Source organism: Momordica charantia (genome assembly GCF_013281855.1).
Source record: "Momordica charantia cultivar OHB3-1 chromosome 11 unlocalized genomic scaffold, Mcharantia_2.0 BLBB01000011.1, whole genome shotgun sequence".
Classification (NCBI taxonomy): Eukaryota; Viridiplantae; Streptophyta; class Magnoliopsida; order Cucurbitales; family Cucurbitaceae; genus Momordica; species Momordica charantia.
The window spans coordinates 23,172,704-23,190,984 of record NW_028275159.1 but is presented as its reverse complement, the minus strand read 5'-3'; the positions used below and the strand labels follow the sequence as shown (position 1 = coordinate 23,190,984).

The following is an 18,281-nucleotide window of genomic DNA, read 5'->3' as shown; positions in this document are numbered from 1 at the left end:
GTTTAATGAAAAGTTTGCTGGTGTGTGGTTAAACTTGGGGGATGGTGGTGTAGGTTTATATTTAGAGGATGAAGAACGTGTAATTCTATGGTTCATTTAGTCACCTAAACTCAGTCATTCAATCTAATGATGATGTTGTCGAGGGATCACAAAAGTATGTTAAGTTTCATCCTTCTATGTTGAAGGATAACATAGAATTTACATTAGAGATGAAATTTGGAACATTATCTGAATTGGGAGATGCAATAAGAGAATACTCTGTCCATTCTTGACATGAATTGATTTACCAGTAAAATGAACCTTGAAGGGTTATAGTGAGATGTTAAGATGGGTGCAGTTGGAGGTTGCATGCCTCTAACAGACAAGATAAATGTACGTACCAAATTAAGTCATTATATAGTACACACTGTTGTGCTAGAAAGACAACCAATAAGCATGCAATGGCTAGTTGGCTTGCTGAGCACTACTTTGACAGATTTAGGGTTCAACTAAACATGGATTGGAAAGCAATTGTAGATCTTGTGAGGAAGGACTTTAATATTAACATCACAAGGCATCCAGCATATAGAGCAAAGAAGATTGCAATGCGTAAGCTTGAAGGCACAATTGAGATGCAATGTGCCAATCTATGGGATTACTGTGAGGAATTGATGAGATATAATCCAGATAGTTCTTGTTTACTAAGTGTGGATAGACCTCAAATTCAGCATGTAAAAATGGGTTCTTACAAGGCTGTAAACCAACTGTTGAGTAAAGTTCGTTTTTACTGCTGAATGCTCATGAATATTTGATCAACATGCATGGGTTGCTAGTATTTTATTGTTTGGAAAAATGTAAAAATACATGTCTAACTTTACTTTGTTTTAGATATATATTCCTATATAGAGCGTAAACATTTATGGATAAAATTAACCTAGAGACGTCTAGAAAACTGCTTTTACTGTTTCTTGGAGCAACGGAAGTTGTAGGAAAGAAAATCTAGATGTTCCGCAAAAAAAACTAAGTGTATCTGATTATAGTAGATTTCAATGGTGGAGCATAGCCGCAAAGCAAAAGATTCTGTTTATTTCCCTAAATCTTTTATTGTGGATTGTTCTGGATTTATTTTTATCATTTCATGTTTCTCATCATTCTTTCCATACGATTCTGTTTATATTAAGAGTAGTTCAATTTAGAAGCAAAAGTATATTTGTTTGGGCTAATTCAATCTCCACAAAGACAATTTTTATTACTTGCTACAACCTCACTTCCGCATTTGGTGGGACAAGATGAGGTCCATCTAAAAATCGATGAGAGAATTAGAAGATAACTCGAAGATAAGAAATCGGTGGATTTTATACCCAAGCTAATAGGTTGTGTTTGTGGTTACTGGGTCCCACTCCCAAGAAGATATTTTTGAGGCGAAGGAAAATATTTGTTTTGCACGCACTGCAAATTGAGTAGAGAGAATGGGGTTGGCCTCCGCGGGAGCAGCGCAGATGATTTCCCTCCATATCGGGACGCCTTTTCCTTCTCCTCTTCATCTAGTACGTCTCTTTTCACTCTCTTCTTCTGTACCTCAAATCTAATTTCCCAATCCGTTCCCCGTATAAAATTCCACTCGGTTCATTTTCAGAGAAAATGCAACATGGGCGTTTGGAAATGGAAGGTCAAGAGAGAGAAAAAAGGTGGTCAAGTTTGTAGTAGCCATAGGCTAGAGGGCGAGATAGATGAGGGTTGTGAACTTGTGAGCGGAATGGAGCTTTCAATTGGTGAACAACCCGATCGTACAGTCCCAGCTCATCTGTTTAAGGCAGTCAAGAACAATAATGGAACTGCCATTCTCCTCTTGTCTGATCTCTTTGCATTCCAAGATTCTTCCATTACAGACTTTGCCTATCGTGTCGCTTGCAACGGCTTCAAGTATGCTTCTGCTATTCCACTTTCTCATTCAACAACTTTCTTTTCAAAAAACAATTTTTCTTGTCAACATCTTTGGCAATTTGTTCTTCAATGTTTTATACTTTTATCTTTAACCTCTGGTAATAATTGGAGATTTCTTCCTTATTTGGATGTTTTGTTTCTTTTCACTCCCTCCACCTTTGAACATTTTTCTACCTTTTTAACTATCCATGAAAATTTTACTTATCATCAGCTAAGCTTTCAAATGTGCTTTAAAGAAAATAAATAACAATATAAAGAAACTATTAATAAACTATCTATTAGAACCAAATTTATTTTCAAACAGGGATTAAAAAAATTTTAATCCTAAAAGTTCTTCAAAGCATGCCTGTGATGTTTGCTGAAGTTGAACTGCAGTGTGTTACTTCCAGATGTATTTCATGGAGATCCATGGAAGAAGAAACAGCCAGTGGAACAAACTGCAAAGCAAGACATGCAGAGGGTTGCAGAAGACATAGGAACAGCAACAAAATGGTTGGTGGAGGAGTTTTCAGCCGCAGGCATCTCAACAAAGCTCGGGATCATGGGATTTGGTTATGGAGGTGGGCAAGTGATAGACGTTCTAGCTCGAGACCAGGGTGCCTGTTTTGCCATTGGTGCCTCCTTCTATGGTACTAACATAGATCCATCTCTTGGTTCCCAAGTCAAGGTTCCTGTATTACTCATCTCAGGGGACAATGACCCGCTTTGTCCAGTAAGTGTCATGAAGGATTTGGAGAAAGGGATTGGTAAAGGTTCCAAGTTGGTGATATTTGGGGGAAGAGGCCATGGCTTTTTTCACAAACCTGGATCTCCAGAAGAAGATGAAGATGCCGAGCGGGCTTTTCTTATGCTAAGAAATTGGCTGCATGATGGCTTGGTTGTAACTAACATTTAGCCAAGTGCAGTACAAATTTCGTAACCCAATTCTAATGCCACGCTTTTATGCATTTCAGCAATATGACAGATACACAATCAGTTGGTGGAATCCCCATGTGATATTATTTTTCAGGCTAAAAAAGGATCCGTCCAAATTTCTATGTTTCATATCAGACAAGGTATAACTGAAATGGTTAAGAAAGGCAGGCCTAAAGTTCATCAACCAGTGTCTATAATGTAGCAAGATTTCCTCTATTTGAAGCCATCAAACTGCCAAGCGTATGATATAAAAGCTGGTATCAAAGCATAAACTAAATAAATGATGTGAGGATTGCAAGAAGAGTACTTATTGATTTTCTTTTTCCTCTTCTGCTAACTAAACTCGGTATTAGCGACTGGAAAAGGTTACAGATGCCCACAAAAATATGCAGTGTGCATGGAGATGAATTATAATGTCTATAAGGAAAAATGTTTGTATTACACAAGGGAAACCAAACATGGGAAACGGAAGCTTGAACAATCTCAAGTAAATTACGGTTTTACATCCATTCAACCTCAAGACAGCTTGCTTCTCACACCATTTGTGCCTAATCTTGACCCTCCTGGACAAAACCCAAATGTCAACTAGATATCAATTTAACAAATATAATGTGGATAAATCAACATCTGTTTCAAAAACTTCATATTTTTTTTCTCAAGTCGACAACTAATCTATCTAAAAACAGCAAATGGTTTCTACTTCATTACAAAGATATAATGGAAAAATTAACACGAGATTGATTTCCACATGCCAAGAAATTAAAATACACGTTAAAATTTAAAAAACAAAGGTCTCAGCTAAAAGGCTGCACATTCCTAGCTATCACAACATTAGCAAGTATTATGAGTATAAACAGCATCAAAGCAACCATAATACGAGTGAACTCTGAGTTGAATATAAAGATCCACCAGCATGTTATTGTTCCCTCGAGCTTAAACTATTGTCTTGTTTTCAAATTTATCTTCTCCAGTAACATAGCAGACCTAATGAAATTATTACTAATATTATTTTGATAAGAAAACATTAATCTTATTATTTTGATAACAAACAAAACTTTTCATCACCATATTCCCCGGATTATACTCTGTGCAACTACAAATAATCCTCAATTAAGGATATACTTGGACCACCTCTGAAAGTTGGGACCTTCAATTTTGCAGACCATTTAAGGATCAAAAAGAAAAAAAAAAAAAGAAGAATGAGCCACATTAAACAATTTGCTCTCCACGGTCATCCAGCAGAAACAACACATAGGTGGCTTGGCGAAAATTTTGACGGGGAATTTAGCCTTGTGACACTTTGGGCTTTGGACCCAACCAAACAGCTCATGATTCGTTTCCACTTCCAGCTCTATTAAGTTAATTAACAGGCAAGACCTCCTCTCACACCTCTATGACAAGATATGGCGCAGCAAATACCCTAAGGAGGGCAAACTCTTTTATTGGGAACTTAGCCTGAAAGCATTATTACACATAATGTGATCCAAAAAAGGTTCATCCTTGATCTCTCCCCCAATTGGTGGGTTATGTGCATGTAGAATTCAGGGTCCCAAGGCCACCTTTTTGTTGTTTATTTGATAACAGATTCTGGGCGGGCTCTATTATTAATAACTTTCAATTGCAATGTAGCCCTTCCAAACATCATAAAGGCCCTCCTTTCCTCGGATTTAGCTGGTCATCCCTTCAAGAAAGATTAGTGATATCTTTGGCTTCAAGTTACTACAGCTTTCTTTTGGTTCTTTTTTTTTTTTTTTAATTTTGATAATTGGAAGTTAAGAGCTTTCTCACTTATATCCACGGGCACCCAGGCCCGCCACATGGCCAGCGTTCTTTTGGTTGTTATGGCTACATCCATAACAAATTCCTCTCCTTTGGGAGTTTCACAAATTCAGTTCTAGTTCAAACATTTTCATGGTGCAAATGATACCATTCAGCTGGGAAAGGGAGTTGACAACTCTTTTATGGAAATACTCTATTCCAAAGAAAGCTAAAATCTTACCTTAGCAAACAGGACTGTTAATACATCAGAGGCTCCAGAAAAGATATCCAAACTGGGCTCTTTCTCCATCTCTGTGTGTTATGTGTAATCAAAATGAAGAGTCTATGGATCATATTTTCATTCATTGCCAGTTTGCGCAGAACGGGTGGTCTTTTCTGTTCCAAATCTTCGGTATCTCATTTTGTTTCCCAAAAATATTGATGGTTGGCTTCATGAAGTCCTACGAGGGTGGCACCTTGAGAGGAAAGCAAAGATTTTGTGAAATTGTGCAGCTAGAGCTCTTCTGCGGAATATTTGGGTGGAAAGAAACAACAGAATCTTCGAGGATAAGTCGTCTACTTTTGAAACTTTTTGTAATACGTTTCAATTACACTCTTCTTTGTGGTGCTATAGGCATAGAAAATTCTTTTGTAATTATGGTCTCTCATCGTTACTTCAAGATTGGAGAGCTATCCTTCACTAGCTTTTGGGTGGGGGATATCTCTTCCCCGACCCTTAGCTGTTTTTTTGTAACTATGCTTCTTATATGAAAGTGCTTTGATGTTTCTTATCAAAAAAAAAAAAATTACAATTCAAAATGATCCTTTGGCCTTTTTTCCCAAGAAGAAACAGATGATCTTTTAGGTAATTGGAAGGTGCTTTTCTATTAGCTTGGGGTTGTTCTCCTCCCTACTTTTGTTTTGTTATGTTTGTTTCCTATCAAAAAAGTAATAACAAAATAATAATAAATAATTTTTTTCACAAGATACAAACTTCTCAATGATTAATGAAACAAAAAATAAGAAATTGGTTTAAAAAAAATAAAATAAACGGAACTTTTAATTGATGGTGTTAAAAATACATATAGGCAACCAAAGGAGATTACAATTGTTGTTAATGATAAAAAAATAATAATTTGAAAACAGAGCAGAAAGGATACACCATGTGGAAGTGTTAAAAGTGAGTCATGTCTCAAGTCTCCTCCCCATCCTTCCTCCTCTGGTAAAAAAAAATTCTAGAATTCCTCACTCCAAATTAACCAAAGGACTGAGAGGAACCCAATCTTGAGATTGAAATAAGAATAAAATTGTGCAATTTTTTTTTTCCTTTGAACAAGATACAAACTTTTCATTTATGTATTAAAAGATATAAGAAAAAGTTCAAAGATACAAACACTCAGAAGTGAAAGTGAAAAGAAATAAAGAAAATAAAATACAAATGAACGCAAAAGGAAAGCATCCCAAGATATCAAAATAGAATCAGAGGAATAATCTTTAAATTGAGGTTGCATCGAGTACCAAAGAGATGCCTTGTACTTAGCCAGATCAAAACATTCAAACCAATCCCTTTTCTTGTTTTTGAAGAGCCGTTGGTTTCTAAAATTCAGAGAGCAATGCTTTAACTGCATTGGTCCAAAGAAGGCGAGCTTTTGGGGGAAGAAGAAATGGTCCATAAACAAGCTGCTTCAAGTTCCCTGACGCTGAGTTTGGAAAACCCCAGCATAAATTGAAGAGGTAAAATACTCTTTCCCCACTTGGCCGCAAAGGGACAAAGAAAGAGTAAATGAGCTTGGTATTCGTTGTTTGTTGAACTAAGAACACAGATTGAGGCTGGAGGAGCGAGGAAGGCAACTTTTTCTGAAGTATATCCATAGTATTCAGGTTGCCAAAGAGGGTTATCCACGAGAGGACACTGACCTTCGGACAACCTGATTTCCATATTGCAGAATGAAGCTGTTTTTGTAGCTTGTGTTCAGGCTCCAGAAAACTTGAGAAGGATTTGACTGAGAATAAGCCTGAGGATTCAAGGCTCCATTTTAGCTCGTCTTCTACTGATGAGGGAAACTTTGATGATGAATTCGAGTAGAGCTGAAAACTCTACAATTTCAACGTCTTTTAAGTTTCTTCATAAGTCAAACTTCCAATATTTTGTGGTTAAGTCCCAGCAATCCAAGACTAAACCATGGGGGAATTTGCTGACCAAATATAGATGAGGGAATTTTTCATTGAAGGGTAGATCGCCCTTCCATTTATCATGCCACAAAGAAATGCGTTTTCCATTTCCCAATATGAAGACACACTGCTGCCAAGCAACCTTCCAATGGTTGGAGATGTTTGTCCAAGGGCAACGAGGCAACTATTGGCTTTAGGGAGGGTATTTAGTTGAAAGTGTCCAAACCATAGATGCTGTCTATTACGCCAAAGGGCTTGAGGTTCATGGCAAAACCTCCACCATTTTCAGTGTGAGAAGCGACCAGATTCCAACTGGCTAGATACTTAAGCTTTCCTTTCTCATGACCTTCCTAAAATTCAGCAATATTAAAAAGGAAAATAGATTAATTATAGGCTCTTGAGAGGGTTATCTCTCTAGCATGAAACTAATGTCAAAATTTTGCTTCCCTTCCAAATCCCTAATACCTATTTATAATCATGAACTCTAACAAACTCGAGTAATTACAAACATGCCACTGGTAATATCCTAATAATATTCTCAATTTTTCCTTACTAACGTCTAACTAGGTTCTTTGGAATCCTATAGCCCATATAGTGCGACCTTTCAAAACTGATGAAAAGATGTAGTCCTTTATTTTGTTATGAAGACATCAAGAAAAATCAAATCTATTGAATTAGTTCCAAAACCATAGATGCTGTCATTATGGTACGCCAAAGGACTTGAGGTTCATGGTAAAACCTCCACCCCATTTTGCAAGAAGAGCTTTATTTTTAGAAAATAAACAACCCAAGCCAAGACCACCATTTTCAACGTGAGAAGCAACCAGATTCCAATTGGCTAGATGTTTCAGCTTTCCTTTCTCGTGAACTTCCTAAAATTGTGCAATATTAAAAAGGAAAATAGGGTTATAGCCTTTTGAGAGGTTTATCTCTTGCACGAAACTAATGCCAAAATTTTGTTTCCCTCCCAAACCCCTAATGCCTATTTCTAACCATCAACTCTAACAAACTCTAGTAATTACAAACATGCCACTGGTAATATCCTAATAATATTCTCAATTTTTCCTTACTAACATCTAACTAGGCTCTTTGGAATCCTAACACCCATATAGTGCGACCTTTCAAAATTGATGAAAAGATGTAGTTTTTATTTTGTTATGAAGACACCAAGAAAAATCAAATCTGTTGAATTAGTTCTGAAACCATAGATGATGTCTATTACTGTATGCCAAAGGGCTCGAGGTTCATGGCAAAACCTCCACCCCCATTTTGCAAGAAAGAGCTTCAGTTTTAGAAAATAGACCACCATTTTCAATGTGAGAAGCGACCAGATTCCAATTGGCTAGATGCTTCAGCTTCCCTTTCTCATGAGTCGTGACCTTCCTAAAATTGAGCAATATTAAAAAGGAAAATAGATTGGTATTAGCCTCTTGAGAGGATTATCCCTCTCGCATGAAACTAATGCCAAAATTTTGCTTCCCTTCCAAACCCTTAATGCCTATTTATAACCATCAACTCTAAGAAACTGTAGTAATTACAAATATGTCACTGGTAATATCATAATAATATTCTCAATTTTTCCTTGTTAACGTCTAACTAGGCTCTTTGGAATCCTATCACCCATATAGTGCAGCATTTCAAAACTGATGAAAATATGTAGTCCTTTATTTTGTTATGAAGCACCAGGAAAAATCAAATTTGTTGAATTAGTTCCGAAACTTCTCGTTGAACTCACAAAAATAAAAGGAGGTGCTACAAGTTTTCCTATCCTTCTTCAAAAAGGCTGCATAAACAAGGGTAGAGATAAATATGGGATGTCCTTTCTTGAGAACTTAAGTTATCTCATACCTCCAAGAGACAAGTTCTTCAAACAAAAAAGTTAACTGCTCTAGGAATTTTGCGCCTCCAATTTTTCATTCAATAATTCGAAAGAATGGACTGTGAATTTCAAATTTTAGTTACTCGGTAATGATGTGGATGAAAAAATTTGTTGAAAATGGAAATACTCGCAAAGGGTCCCCTTCCCAAATTAGCAAATTTCCTTGGGAAGATGGAGGGAAATCCTCCAAATGTAAAATTAGCTGCATCCACTCTTCAAATTCTCCTTGGGTGCTCTTCTAAAAAATTGATGCACCAACTTGGAATATTAGCAGAAGTAGCCCTTTTTCCAAGGCAAATTTGATTTTTGCCCCTCATTTGAAAACCTAAGTTTTGTAATCTTTTGCTTACATCACTTTTGTGTGAAATTATATATTTGTCCTTGGTTACTTTTTAATTGAATTTCTCTCTTTTCCTTGTTTCTCTCATACTTCCCTCTCCACCAAAACTTTTTTTTCTCTTTCTCTTCTTCTCTCTCTTCCCTCTCTGTCCCCTTCTCTCTCCTCCAATTTTTTCTCTCTTCCTCCATTATTCTTCCTCTCCCCTTCAATTTTTTAGTTTCTACTCTTATATCTCTTCTCTCTCCCTCACAAATATATTACAATTTAAAAAACTTGAACGATTTGAGTTCTCCTCTCTCCCCATAAGAGATTTTCAAATTCTTCACAAGAAAATTGTTTTGCACAGAAACAAAGCAGAAAGTTTAAGTAAAATTGGAGTGAAAATAGTTTTAAAATTTTATGAAGGAAAAGTTTCAGAAAAAAGAAAAAGAACCCATATTAGAGATTCTATATATTTATGAAGAATATTGTTTTGCACAAAAAGAAAGTGCAAATTTCAAGCAAAAGGGAGTGAAAATGGTTTAAAAAGTTTTATGAAGGAAAATTTTCGAAAAAAAGAACCTGTTCGCTCGCGCTCTCGGAGATCTCGCTCCCACTGGAGGACAATAGTGGATGGCAGTTTAAAAAGAAAAAGAAAGAAGAAGAAGAAGGGACACCGGCTGAAGAAGATAAGGAGAGAAAGACTGAAAGAAAGAAAATTTAGGGTTGTTTTGGTGAATAAAGAAGAGAGAGAGTGAGTTTTGAGTTTTTTTGTGGTGAGTAACGAAGAGAGTGAAAGTGGGTTTTGAGTTTTTTTTTATGGTATGTTTCTTCTTCAACTTCTAATCTTCCTCTTCTGGTCAGTAACCAAGGGGTCAAAGGTGGTGTTTCTGAGTTTTTTTTTATGGAATGTTTCTTCTTCTTTAACTTCTAATCTTCCTCTTCTGGTCAGTATTCAAGGGGTCAAAGGTGGTGTTTCTGAGTTTTTATTTATGGTATGTTTCTTCTTCTTTAACTTCTGATCTTCCGCTTCTGGTCAGTAACCAAGGGGTCAAAGGTGGTGTTTCTTTGCTGTCCAAATCCAGCGGGGGGAGTGGGGTGGGTGTTAATATCTCGGAAAATCCGTCTCTCTCTTCTTGTAGGGTTGGGGGTCTCCAATCTTGTGCATCTTTAATTCCCCCCTTTTCCAATAGCCTTCTTAGTCGCTGCTGAACCTCAGGTTTGTACAGGTGGAGCGGCTTCTATTTTAAATCCGTTGGCCATTGATGTTAGTGGAGTGGGGGAAAGCCAGGCCAATTTAGTTGCTAACCTTTTAAAGCTGCGAGTTTCTGATAATGACTCCTCCAACTTCAATTTTCAAACTCACATCCTTAGTGAATGGTTTTGGTGGTGCTCGCTTCTTTCTAGTTTGGGCCTCCAAGTTGTCCCGGTGGAGGAGTCGGGCCTTTCTTTAGCTATTAAACCCCCCAAGCAAAGGAAGGTGGCTGGAAAGTCTGGAGGGGTCTCGATCACAAAAGGAAAAAGGGAATTGATTAACTTGAGATGTTCAATAAATTATGACAAAAAGGTGGCTTCTTCTGAAGCCAGGGGCAAAAAAGATATCCAATGAAGCTTTTGACGTGGAAATTGGAATGTGAGGGGTTTGGGGGTAAGGAGAAAAGAAGATGGGTCAAAGAGCTTCTTAGATTAGAGCATCCTGATCTACAGATTTTATCGGAAACGAAAAAGGAAAGCTACAGTAGAGAGTTTGTAAAAAGTCTTTGGAATTATCGTCATGTTGAGTGGGTTGGGTTAGGTTCGTCGGGGGCTTCGAGAGGGATTCTGCTGTTGTGAAATAGTAAAGTGCTTAAGTCGATGGAGGAGTTGCGGGGTAACTTTCTCCCTGTCGGTCGCCTTCAGTTTCCCTTTTGAGGGGACGGGTTAGGTTACGGGGGTGTATGGTCCGTCGTCTCCGAATGGCCGGGAGGAGTTTTGGGAGGAACTTGGCAGTCTCTTTGGGCTATGTGGAGATTGTTGGTGTGGCAGGCGATTTTAATGTAGTCAGATTCCCCCAGAAAAGTCTTCAACCGAAAGAGTTTTGAGATCGATGAAGGAGTTCAATAGTTTCATCGAAGATTGCAGTTTTTTTGGATCCCCCTTGGTCAATGGCAGATTTACTTGGTCTAGGCAAGGGGTTGGCTGCAGGTTGGATAGGTTCCTTTTGTCCAAAGGTTGGTTAGATGGCTTTTTAAATGTTAAACAGTCTTTGGGGCCCTTAGATTCAGGAGCGGTTAAATGAGGTCCTTGCCCTTTTAGATTTGAAAACATGTGGCTTTCGCACCCCTCTTTTAAATCTTCCTTCCAATCTTGGTGGAACATGGATGTTTAAGGAAGATGGGTAGGTTTTCGATTCATGAAGTTAAAGGCTGATAAAGCTTCTCTCAAAGAGTGGAACGTTGCTACTTTTGGTGATATCAGGTTGGTGAAGGCAGAGCTTATGGAGAGGCTTAAATCCCTGGATAGTCTCGAAGGGGAGGATTCTCTCACTCTGGATCAGTTGGAGGAAAGTTGCAGGTTGAAAACTCAGTTTTTGGAAGTGATTCGCAAGGAAGATCGGAGTTGGAGACAGAAATCCAAGTTTAAATGGGCTAAGGAAGGGGACTGCAATTCTTAATTTTTCCATAGGATGGCTAATGGTAGAAGGAATAAGAACGTCATCTCTGCTCTGCTTAATGACTCCGGGGAGGTGTTGCGTGAGGACCAAGAGATGGAAAGGGAAGTGATTTCGTTTTTCAAGGACCTCTACATGCCGTCGCCGTGCCTTAGGCCTTTCTTGGAAGATCTGGATTGGAGTCCTATTCCTAGCTTAGAGTCTGCTAGGCTCGAAGTTTCTTTCTCGTTAGAGGAAATTCGTCGGGTGGTGTTTGGGTTTGAAAGAGACAAATCTCCAAGACCGGATATCCAGTCTTACCATGGCCTTCTATCAAGATAATTGGAATTGTATTAAGGAGGATTTGTTGAGAGTTTTTAAGGAATTTCATGAGAGAGGTGTGATTGATGCTTCTATGAACGAAACTTATGTGTGTCTCATCCCGGAAAGGGAGAATGCTACTAGGGTCAAGGAGTTTAGACCTATTAGCTTGACTACAAGTCTCTACACAATTATTGCTAAAACTCTCAAGGATAGACTTAGAAAGGTCATGCCTTCTACTATTTCAGAGATGCAAGGGGCTTTCGTGGCTGGTAGGCAAATTTTGGATCAAGTGCTGATAGCGAACGAGGCTATAGAGGATTATAGGAAGAGCAAAAGGGAAGGGGGGTGGTGTTTAAGATTGATTTTGAAAAGGCTTATGATCATGTGAACTAGGATTTCTTAGACAAGATTCTGGGGAAGAAAGGCTTTGGGTTTAAATGGAGAGCCTGGATGTGGAATTGTATTAGGTTGGTTAATTATTCCATTTTGGTGAACGGAAGACCTAGGGGAAAAATCATCTCCTCTAGAGGCCTCCGGTAAGGTGACCTTTTATCTCCTTTCCTTTTTATATTGGTAGTGGACTTTCTTAGTAGATTAATTTCTGTGGGAGTGGATAAAGGGGCATTGGAAGCCTTTGAAGTGGGAAAGGAGAAGGTCCGTCTTTCGCATCTCCAGGTCGCAAATGACACTATTTTCTTTTGTTCCGGCAATGATAGTGCTTTTAAGAACTTTAACGGCCTCCTAGGTTTCTTCGAAGCTGCTTCGGGCCTGAAAATTAATAGAGGAAAAAGTATGTTGTTAGGGGTCAACTGTGATGCTGATAAGCTTAGAGAGTGGGCAAATTTGGTTGGGTGTGATGTGGGTCAGTTCCCTTCCTCCTATCTAGGTCTTCCTTTAGGTCATAACCCAAAAAGTGGGTCGTTTTGGACGCCGGTGCGCGAGAAGTTTCAGAAGCGCCTTTCCTCTTGGAAAAAGGCTTTCTTTTCTAAACGAGGAAGACTCACCTTAATTCAATCAGTATTGAGGGGAATCCCAAATAATTATCTTTCTCTCTTCAAGATCCTGATGGCAGTTAGTGAGGCCTTGGAAAAAATCATGAGGGATTTTCTGCATTAAGTTCCCTTAGTTATACCATCTTTCCGAAATGAAACACCATTTGGTGGCCGAGGTTTTGAATTCCCAGGGTGAGGGTCCTTCTATTTCTTTGGGCCTTTCTCGTGCCCTAACGAATCGGGATACCTTAGAGGTATCCGCTTTGCTTTCTTTCGTGTCTCAATTTTCTGTGTTCCCTGGTAGAGAGGAGGTGAGGATTTGGACCCCCAGCCCGTCCAAGGGTTTTTCTTGTAGTTCTTATTATCAAATTTTGAGCTCTCTATCTTCTTCTTCTCCCCCTTCGACCCCTTGGTTCACCTATTTGTGGAAGATTAAAGTTCCGAAGAATATCAAGTTCTTCGGGTGGCAAGTCCTTCTTAGGAAAGTTAATACCTTAGATCGTATCCAGAGGATGTCAAGTTTTTGCTTGGGTCCACAGTGGTGTGTTCTTTGTAAGAGTGCCTCAGAGAACCTTGATCATTTGCTATGGACTTGTCAGTTTGCTCAGGATCTTTGGCATCGTTTCTTTTTGTACTTTGGGATTTCATGGGTCCGTGCCAGGAATTGTAGGGCTATGATGGAGAAGGTGCTTTTATCCCCCCCCCCCCCCTCAGGATAAGGGTTGTTTTTTGTGGCAGGCTTGCTTTCTAGCTATGTTATGAGATATTTGGCTGGAGAGGAATCATAGACTGTTTAGGGGGGTGGAAAAGTTTGTGGATTATGTTTGGGACATTGTTAGATTTAACACTTCGTTATGGAGCTCGGTTTCTCATCTCTTTTGTAATTACTCGCTTGGCCTTATTCTTTTGGATTGGAGCCCTTTTCTTTAGGGGGCTTCCTCTTGTCGGGCTGTTTTTTTATGCCATTTTTAGGCCTTTTGGTGTATATTTTGTATCCTTTTCATTTTTCTCAATAAAAGTATTGTTCCGTATCAAAAAAATGACTTAAATATATATTTCAAAAGTTTTATAAAGAAAAAATTTTTGAAATCCATATCAACTCCTTCACCAAATTTCTCCAAGCAATATGTTGCCTCTTTTCCCAAAGTATAGTGTTTCTTTTTAGGAGAAACACAGATTTTAATGATGGATCCCTTTTTGTTGGGCTTAGTTTTTGTATGCCCTCGTATATTCTTTCATTTATTCTCAATGAAATCTTGGTTTAATATAATGAAAGCTTGGTTTAATATATATGTATATATATATATGCAAGGAAATCGATCATAGAAGCTGGGAGCACCATGGACCATTTTAAAGTTCCTAAGCATGTAGTTCCAAAAATTTTGAGCAAAAGGGCATAGGACAAATAAGTATGTTCGTCACCCCAAATTTTGTCAGCACATGGATCTCACCAGCTTGGGGAGAGTCTTGTGTGGTTGACCATATCTTGAGTGCTAATGTCTCTATGAGATAGTCCCAATAAGAAGAGTTTGATCTTCTTAGGATGGTACCCACCAAATAAAGTTGTGAAGATGGATGGTATCCGCTTAAAAGGATGCTCTGTAAAAGGAATAAACATGCTCTATAAAAGGAATAAACAGTGAACCAATTGGAAGGATCCAAATTCCAAATCTACTTGTCCTTTTGGTTGTTGAAATGTACCAGAGAAAGGTGGGAGATAGGCCCATTTGATAATCTCATTATCTTTGAGATTCCCCTTAAAACCAAGATCCCATGAATTTACAGAAGGCTTACAAAGTTACACAATCTTGGAGGCTGGTCAATTGGTTAATCTGTAAAGACTAGGAAAACATAAGCGAAAAAGCCGGTTTCCAAGCCATGAGTCTATCCAACTCATGTGTTTCCATGGGTTGGATGGCTGCAAGGCGAGGCGACATGAAGGAGGTGCGCTTTAAGCACGCACCTCCCTCGAAGAGCAGAGCCCTTGCGCTTTGTTGGCTCTTCTGTTAAAAATAAAAAATAGACGAATAGAAAATAATAAAAACCTAATGACCCTAAACGCGGAAACTCTTGAGTTTAAAGTCTTTTTTTTAAATCCCAAATACTGCCGCTTGAAAATCGGCCAAAGCCCAACTTTTCTAGATTTTCCTTTATTTTTGGAAAATATCTCAAGATTTCCACAAACCTTTAGATTTCCCTTCCATTTACGTGAATTTTCATATTTTGTGATTCCTCCTCTTCCTTCACATGCAAGGAAATATTTTCTTCGACAAAACCTCCACACAATTTGTAGCTCTCCCTTCTTTTCGATTTCTCCAACTCCAACAATCTTCTCCAAACAAGCTCTCCCTCTCAATTTCTTCTCCAACACCAACAATCTTCACCAACAACCTCCACGATTTCTGCAGCTCTCCCTCTCTTTCTTCTCCAACTCCAAACAAGCATCTCTCTGTTCTTAGGATTGTTTTCATGTTTTTGTGGAGCATTTACTCTTTATGGTAAAAGACTTTGAATCTTATTTGGATTTTATATGTTATATATGTGTGTATATATTTTTATTTATTTTTATATAGTGCACCTCGCGAAAAAGAAGCCCGCGCATTTTTTTTTTGCACCTCGCACTTAGGCTCCAGAGGCCTATTGCGCTTTAGTGTGCCTCGAGCTTTTAAAAACGCTGATTTGGTGGTGGATGCCCATTTTACAAGAAGAGTTTGACTTCAATGCTTGATGTGAGGCCCCCCTTTTGGATAGGTAATTGAGTTTTCTACCATTGTACAAGATGAGAGCCTCCTTCCATGTGAGGGCCTCACCATAAGAAGTTCCTCATGTATTTCTCCACCCTTTGTAACCACCTTAGAGGACATATTGTAAAGTGTCAAATAGTAGGTAGCCTAGTTGATACAGCGGCTTGGATGGGAGGGGTGGACCCGCCTCATTTTAGCGTAAGCCATGAACGATTCTGAAAACACTGGACCAAAGAGAAGGTTGTTTGGGTGTCCATTTGTAAGAGGTTTTATGATTTTATGATTATATTTAAAAAAATAATTAATGACTATGCATAAACACATGAAAGAAAACACAGAAATTGTTTTATGTGGTTTTCTCTTTTCCTGAGAACTTAATTAAATTTATCCTGCCAAACAAATTTTATACGTCACAAAACTTTTTATTTTTTAAAACAAAAAAACCTGTTTTCAAATATAACTTCCAAGCAGACCCTAAATTTTTTCGCTTCCTTGACAGCATTTGAATCTCTAAATTTGTTCCTTCTTGGAATAGGGATGATGAAAACCCATTTACCATAAGGTGGTCTACCATTTTTCCCCAAAACTATTTTTCATTCCAGCTTAAGAGAGAAGTGTCTTGGTCTTTTCTTTTGAGATGAAAATATTTAGGTGTGAAGGAACTATGGGATAAGGAAAATCCTGACTGGGATGACTACTCTCTCGATGTCCTCTTACTTCCACAATCTTCAAAAAGTGTATTTCTTGCCTCCTTTTCTGGGTTACTAAAATGCTAACCCTAAATCCACTTCCAAAGAGGCCCATTTTTTATCTTCTTGTAATTTTGTTCAGAAGCTTTTTGAACCCTTAAAATAGCAGACATGTATTCTTCCTAAAATATAACTCATTTGCCTTTTTTCCTGCCTATGGCTTTGGCCTTTTTTTCTTTGAATGGGCTTCAAAGCTTATTTCAAACAACGCCTCCTTGTTTCATCCAGATCTAGAAAATATGATTTAAAATAAAAGCTGCAGTGCTTTTCCTCACACTGAAGCTTCTGGTTTGACATTACAAAGCCGTGATACTCAAGTTTCGATGATACAAAATGAAAGAGTGGGATAACCTTAAAGCATCATTTAAAAAATTAACAATAAAAAAAAAACTAAAATCATCTAACAAAATGCTAATTTCCACATCACACAACCCCCAAGAAGTATGATCTAATGTCTTGATTCTAAACATTTATAATAGACTAATAGTACTACAAGCCTAATACTTCTAACCTATAAAACACAATAAGTTAATCCATTGTCCTTAACATCGTTTAAATAAAAATACTAAAAAATTAAAAAAAAAACACACACACACACATAGGAGCCAATTTCTCAAGGAACATTAGATCAAAATCTAAAGTTTATTGAATGAATATCATATTAAACAGATCAATTAAAGGTGATGAATATCTTAACCTGATGACCTAAAATTCACAGAATACAGAGAAATCAAAATTTGATAGAATTTATTAAAAGAAACCTGTGAGGGGTGAGACTCTGTGAGTTTTGGAGATGCTAATTTTGCTGTGGAACCTTCAAATAAAGAATTACAATCTGTGTATGCTGATCCAATACCCAATCCAGCACCAAAAGCTATAGATGCCCAACGAGTCACAGGACTCCCTAGTAGTTAATCAAGATATAGTGCTCATTAATAAATTAATTAACATCATTCAACTGGAGTTCTAGAAAAATGATAAAACAATGGTATTATAATAAATTCAGGTGCCTCAATATCACCAACCAAAGAGGCGTGAAGTGGATCCAAATTCACGAGTTTGCTTTACACAAATGTAGGATATCCTGATATTCAAAATGCAATACACCCTATCTAATATAAACCGAAAGTACACTCCAATATTTGTGCTAGCATCCGCGCGATCTATACCCGATACTTAGAAATTGTTACACAAATAGCGCAGAGAAAAAGCTCAACCGCAGACATCTGTGACGACCTCAATTAGGTAAGTTTACCGTCTCATCAGAGAATAAAAATTGGCAGATTTCGTAACATAAGTGTTTCATTTGCAGATAAACAGGCATTCCGAATCGATAGTCGGCAAATTTCTAACATATGGGTGGTCACCACCCAGGAAAGCTTTAAAAGATAAAAGAAGATAGAAGTAAAAAGAAAAGAGAAAATGTTGAGGAGGAATTACTGAAGAAAAGGAGGCCGCCAAATGCACCAGCCAAGGAAGAGTAGACGAATCGACGCAGCGTCAAATCAAGGCAAGCGTCCCACTTGGCATTCAAATCACGCCCGTTGTTCTCAGCCATCTCCAGAAAGGAACCGTCTCACGCTATGAAGGGATAAACTTCTTCTTCTTCTGCTACCTCAAACCTCCGTCGTCTGATTTTGGTTTCCTGCAACTCTTCTGGCGCTGTGGGTGGGAATTGCCGTATTACGAGGGTTTCCGTCGGTTCTCTGTCCGGCTTCGCTTCGCGCTCCGGCCCCTTTGATATTTGGGCCCATTCCCATTGATATTAGATTCAATTGAAATTGCAAAATCAAAATGGACTTCTCACTCCTTTCGTGGGCTATAGCATTCATTCTTGGGTTTTCGTTTTTCATCAGGGACACAGATTATAGATAAAA

General features: G+C 38.1%; 2 protein-coding genes across 2 annotated transcripts; one reads left to right on the top strand and one right to left on the bottom strand.

Annotated features, from left to right (window-relative positions):
- The first annotated feature begins 1,366 nt into the window (after window positions 1–1,366).
- Window positions 1,367–2,967, top strand: LOC111022362 (alpha/beta-Hydrolases superfamily protein). Its single transcript, XM_022299525.2, has 3 exons — window positions 1,367–1,526; window positions 1,616–1,902; window positions 2,299–2,967. The coding sequence occupies exons 1-3, from the start codon at window positions 1,449–1,451 to the stop codon at window positions 2,816–2,818; spliced, it is 885 nt and encodes a 294-aa protein (XP_022155217.1). The 5' UTR covers window positions 1,367–1,448; the 3' UTR covers window positions 2,819–2,967.
- Window positions 2,968–3,124: 157 nt separating this feature from the next.
- Window positions 3,125–18,152, bottom strand: LOC111022363 (MICOS complex subunit MIC10). Its single transcript, XM_022299527.2, has 3 exons — window positions 17,845–18,152; window positions 17,166–17,308; window positions 3,125–3,401 (listed from the first exon to the last, which is right to left on the bottom strand). The coding sequence occupies exons 1-3, from the start codon at window positions 17,960–17,962 to the stop codon at window positions 3,387–3,389; spliced, it is 276 nt and encodes a 91-aa protein (XP_022155219.1). The 5' UTR covers window positions 17,963–18,152; the 3' UTR covers window positions 3,125–3,386.
- Between the last annotated feature and the right edge of the window lie 129 nt (window positions 18,153–18,281).

What these genes read in the sequence shown, in the direction of transcription:
- LOC111022363 (XM_022299527.2), bottom strand. Translation starts at nt 17,962, where the DNA reads ATGGCTGAGAACAACGGGCGTGATTTGAATGCCAAGTGGGACGCTTGC. An exon ending in TGGCGGCCTCCTTTTCTTCA is followed by an intron (nt 17,309 to 17,844) that starts GTAATTCCTCCT and finishes ATTAACTACTAG; the next exon opens with GGAGTCCTGTGACTCGTTGG.
- LOC111022362 (XM_022299525.2), top strand. Translation starts at nt 1,449, where the DNA reads ATGGGGTTGGCCTCCGCGGGAGCAGCGCAGATGATTTCCCTCCATATC. An exon ending in TTCCTTCTCCTCTTCATCTA is followed by an intron (nt 1,527 to 1,615) that starts GTACGTCTCTTT and finishes GTTCATTTTCAG; the next exon opens with AGAAAATGCAACATGGGCGT. An exon ending in GTCGCTTGCAACGGCTTCAA is followed by an intron (nt 1,903 to 2,298) that starts GTATGCTTCTGC and finishes GTTGAACTGCAG; the next exon opens with TGTGTTACTTCCAGATGTAT.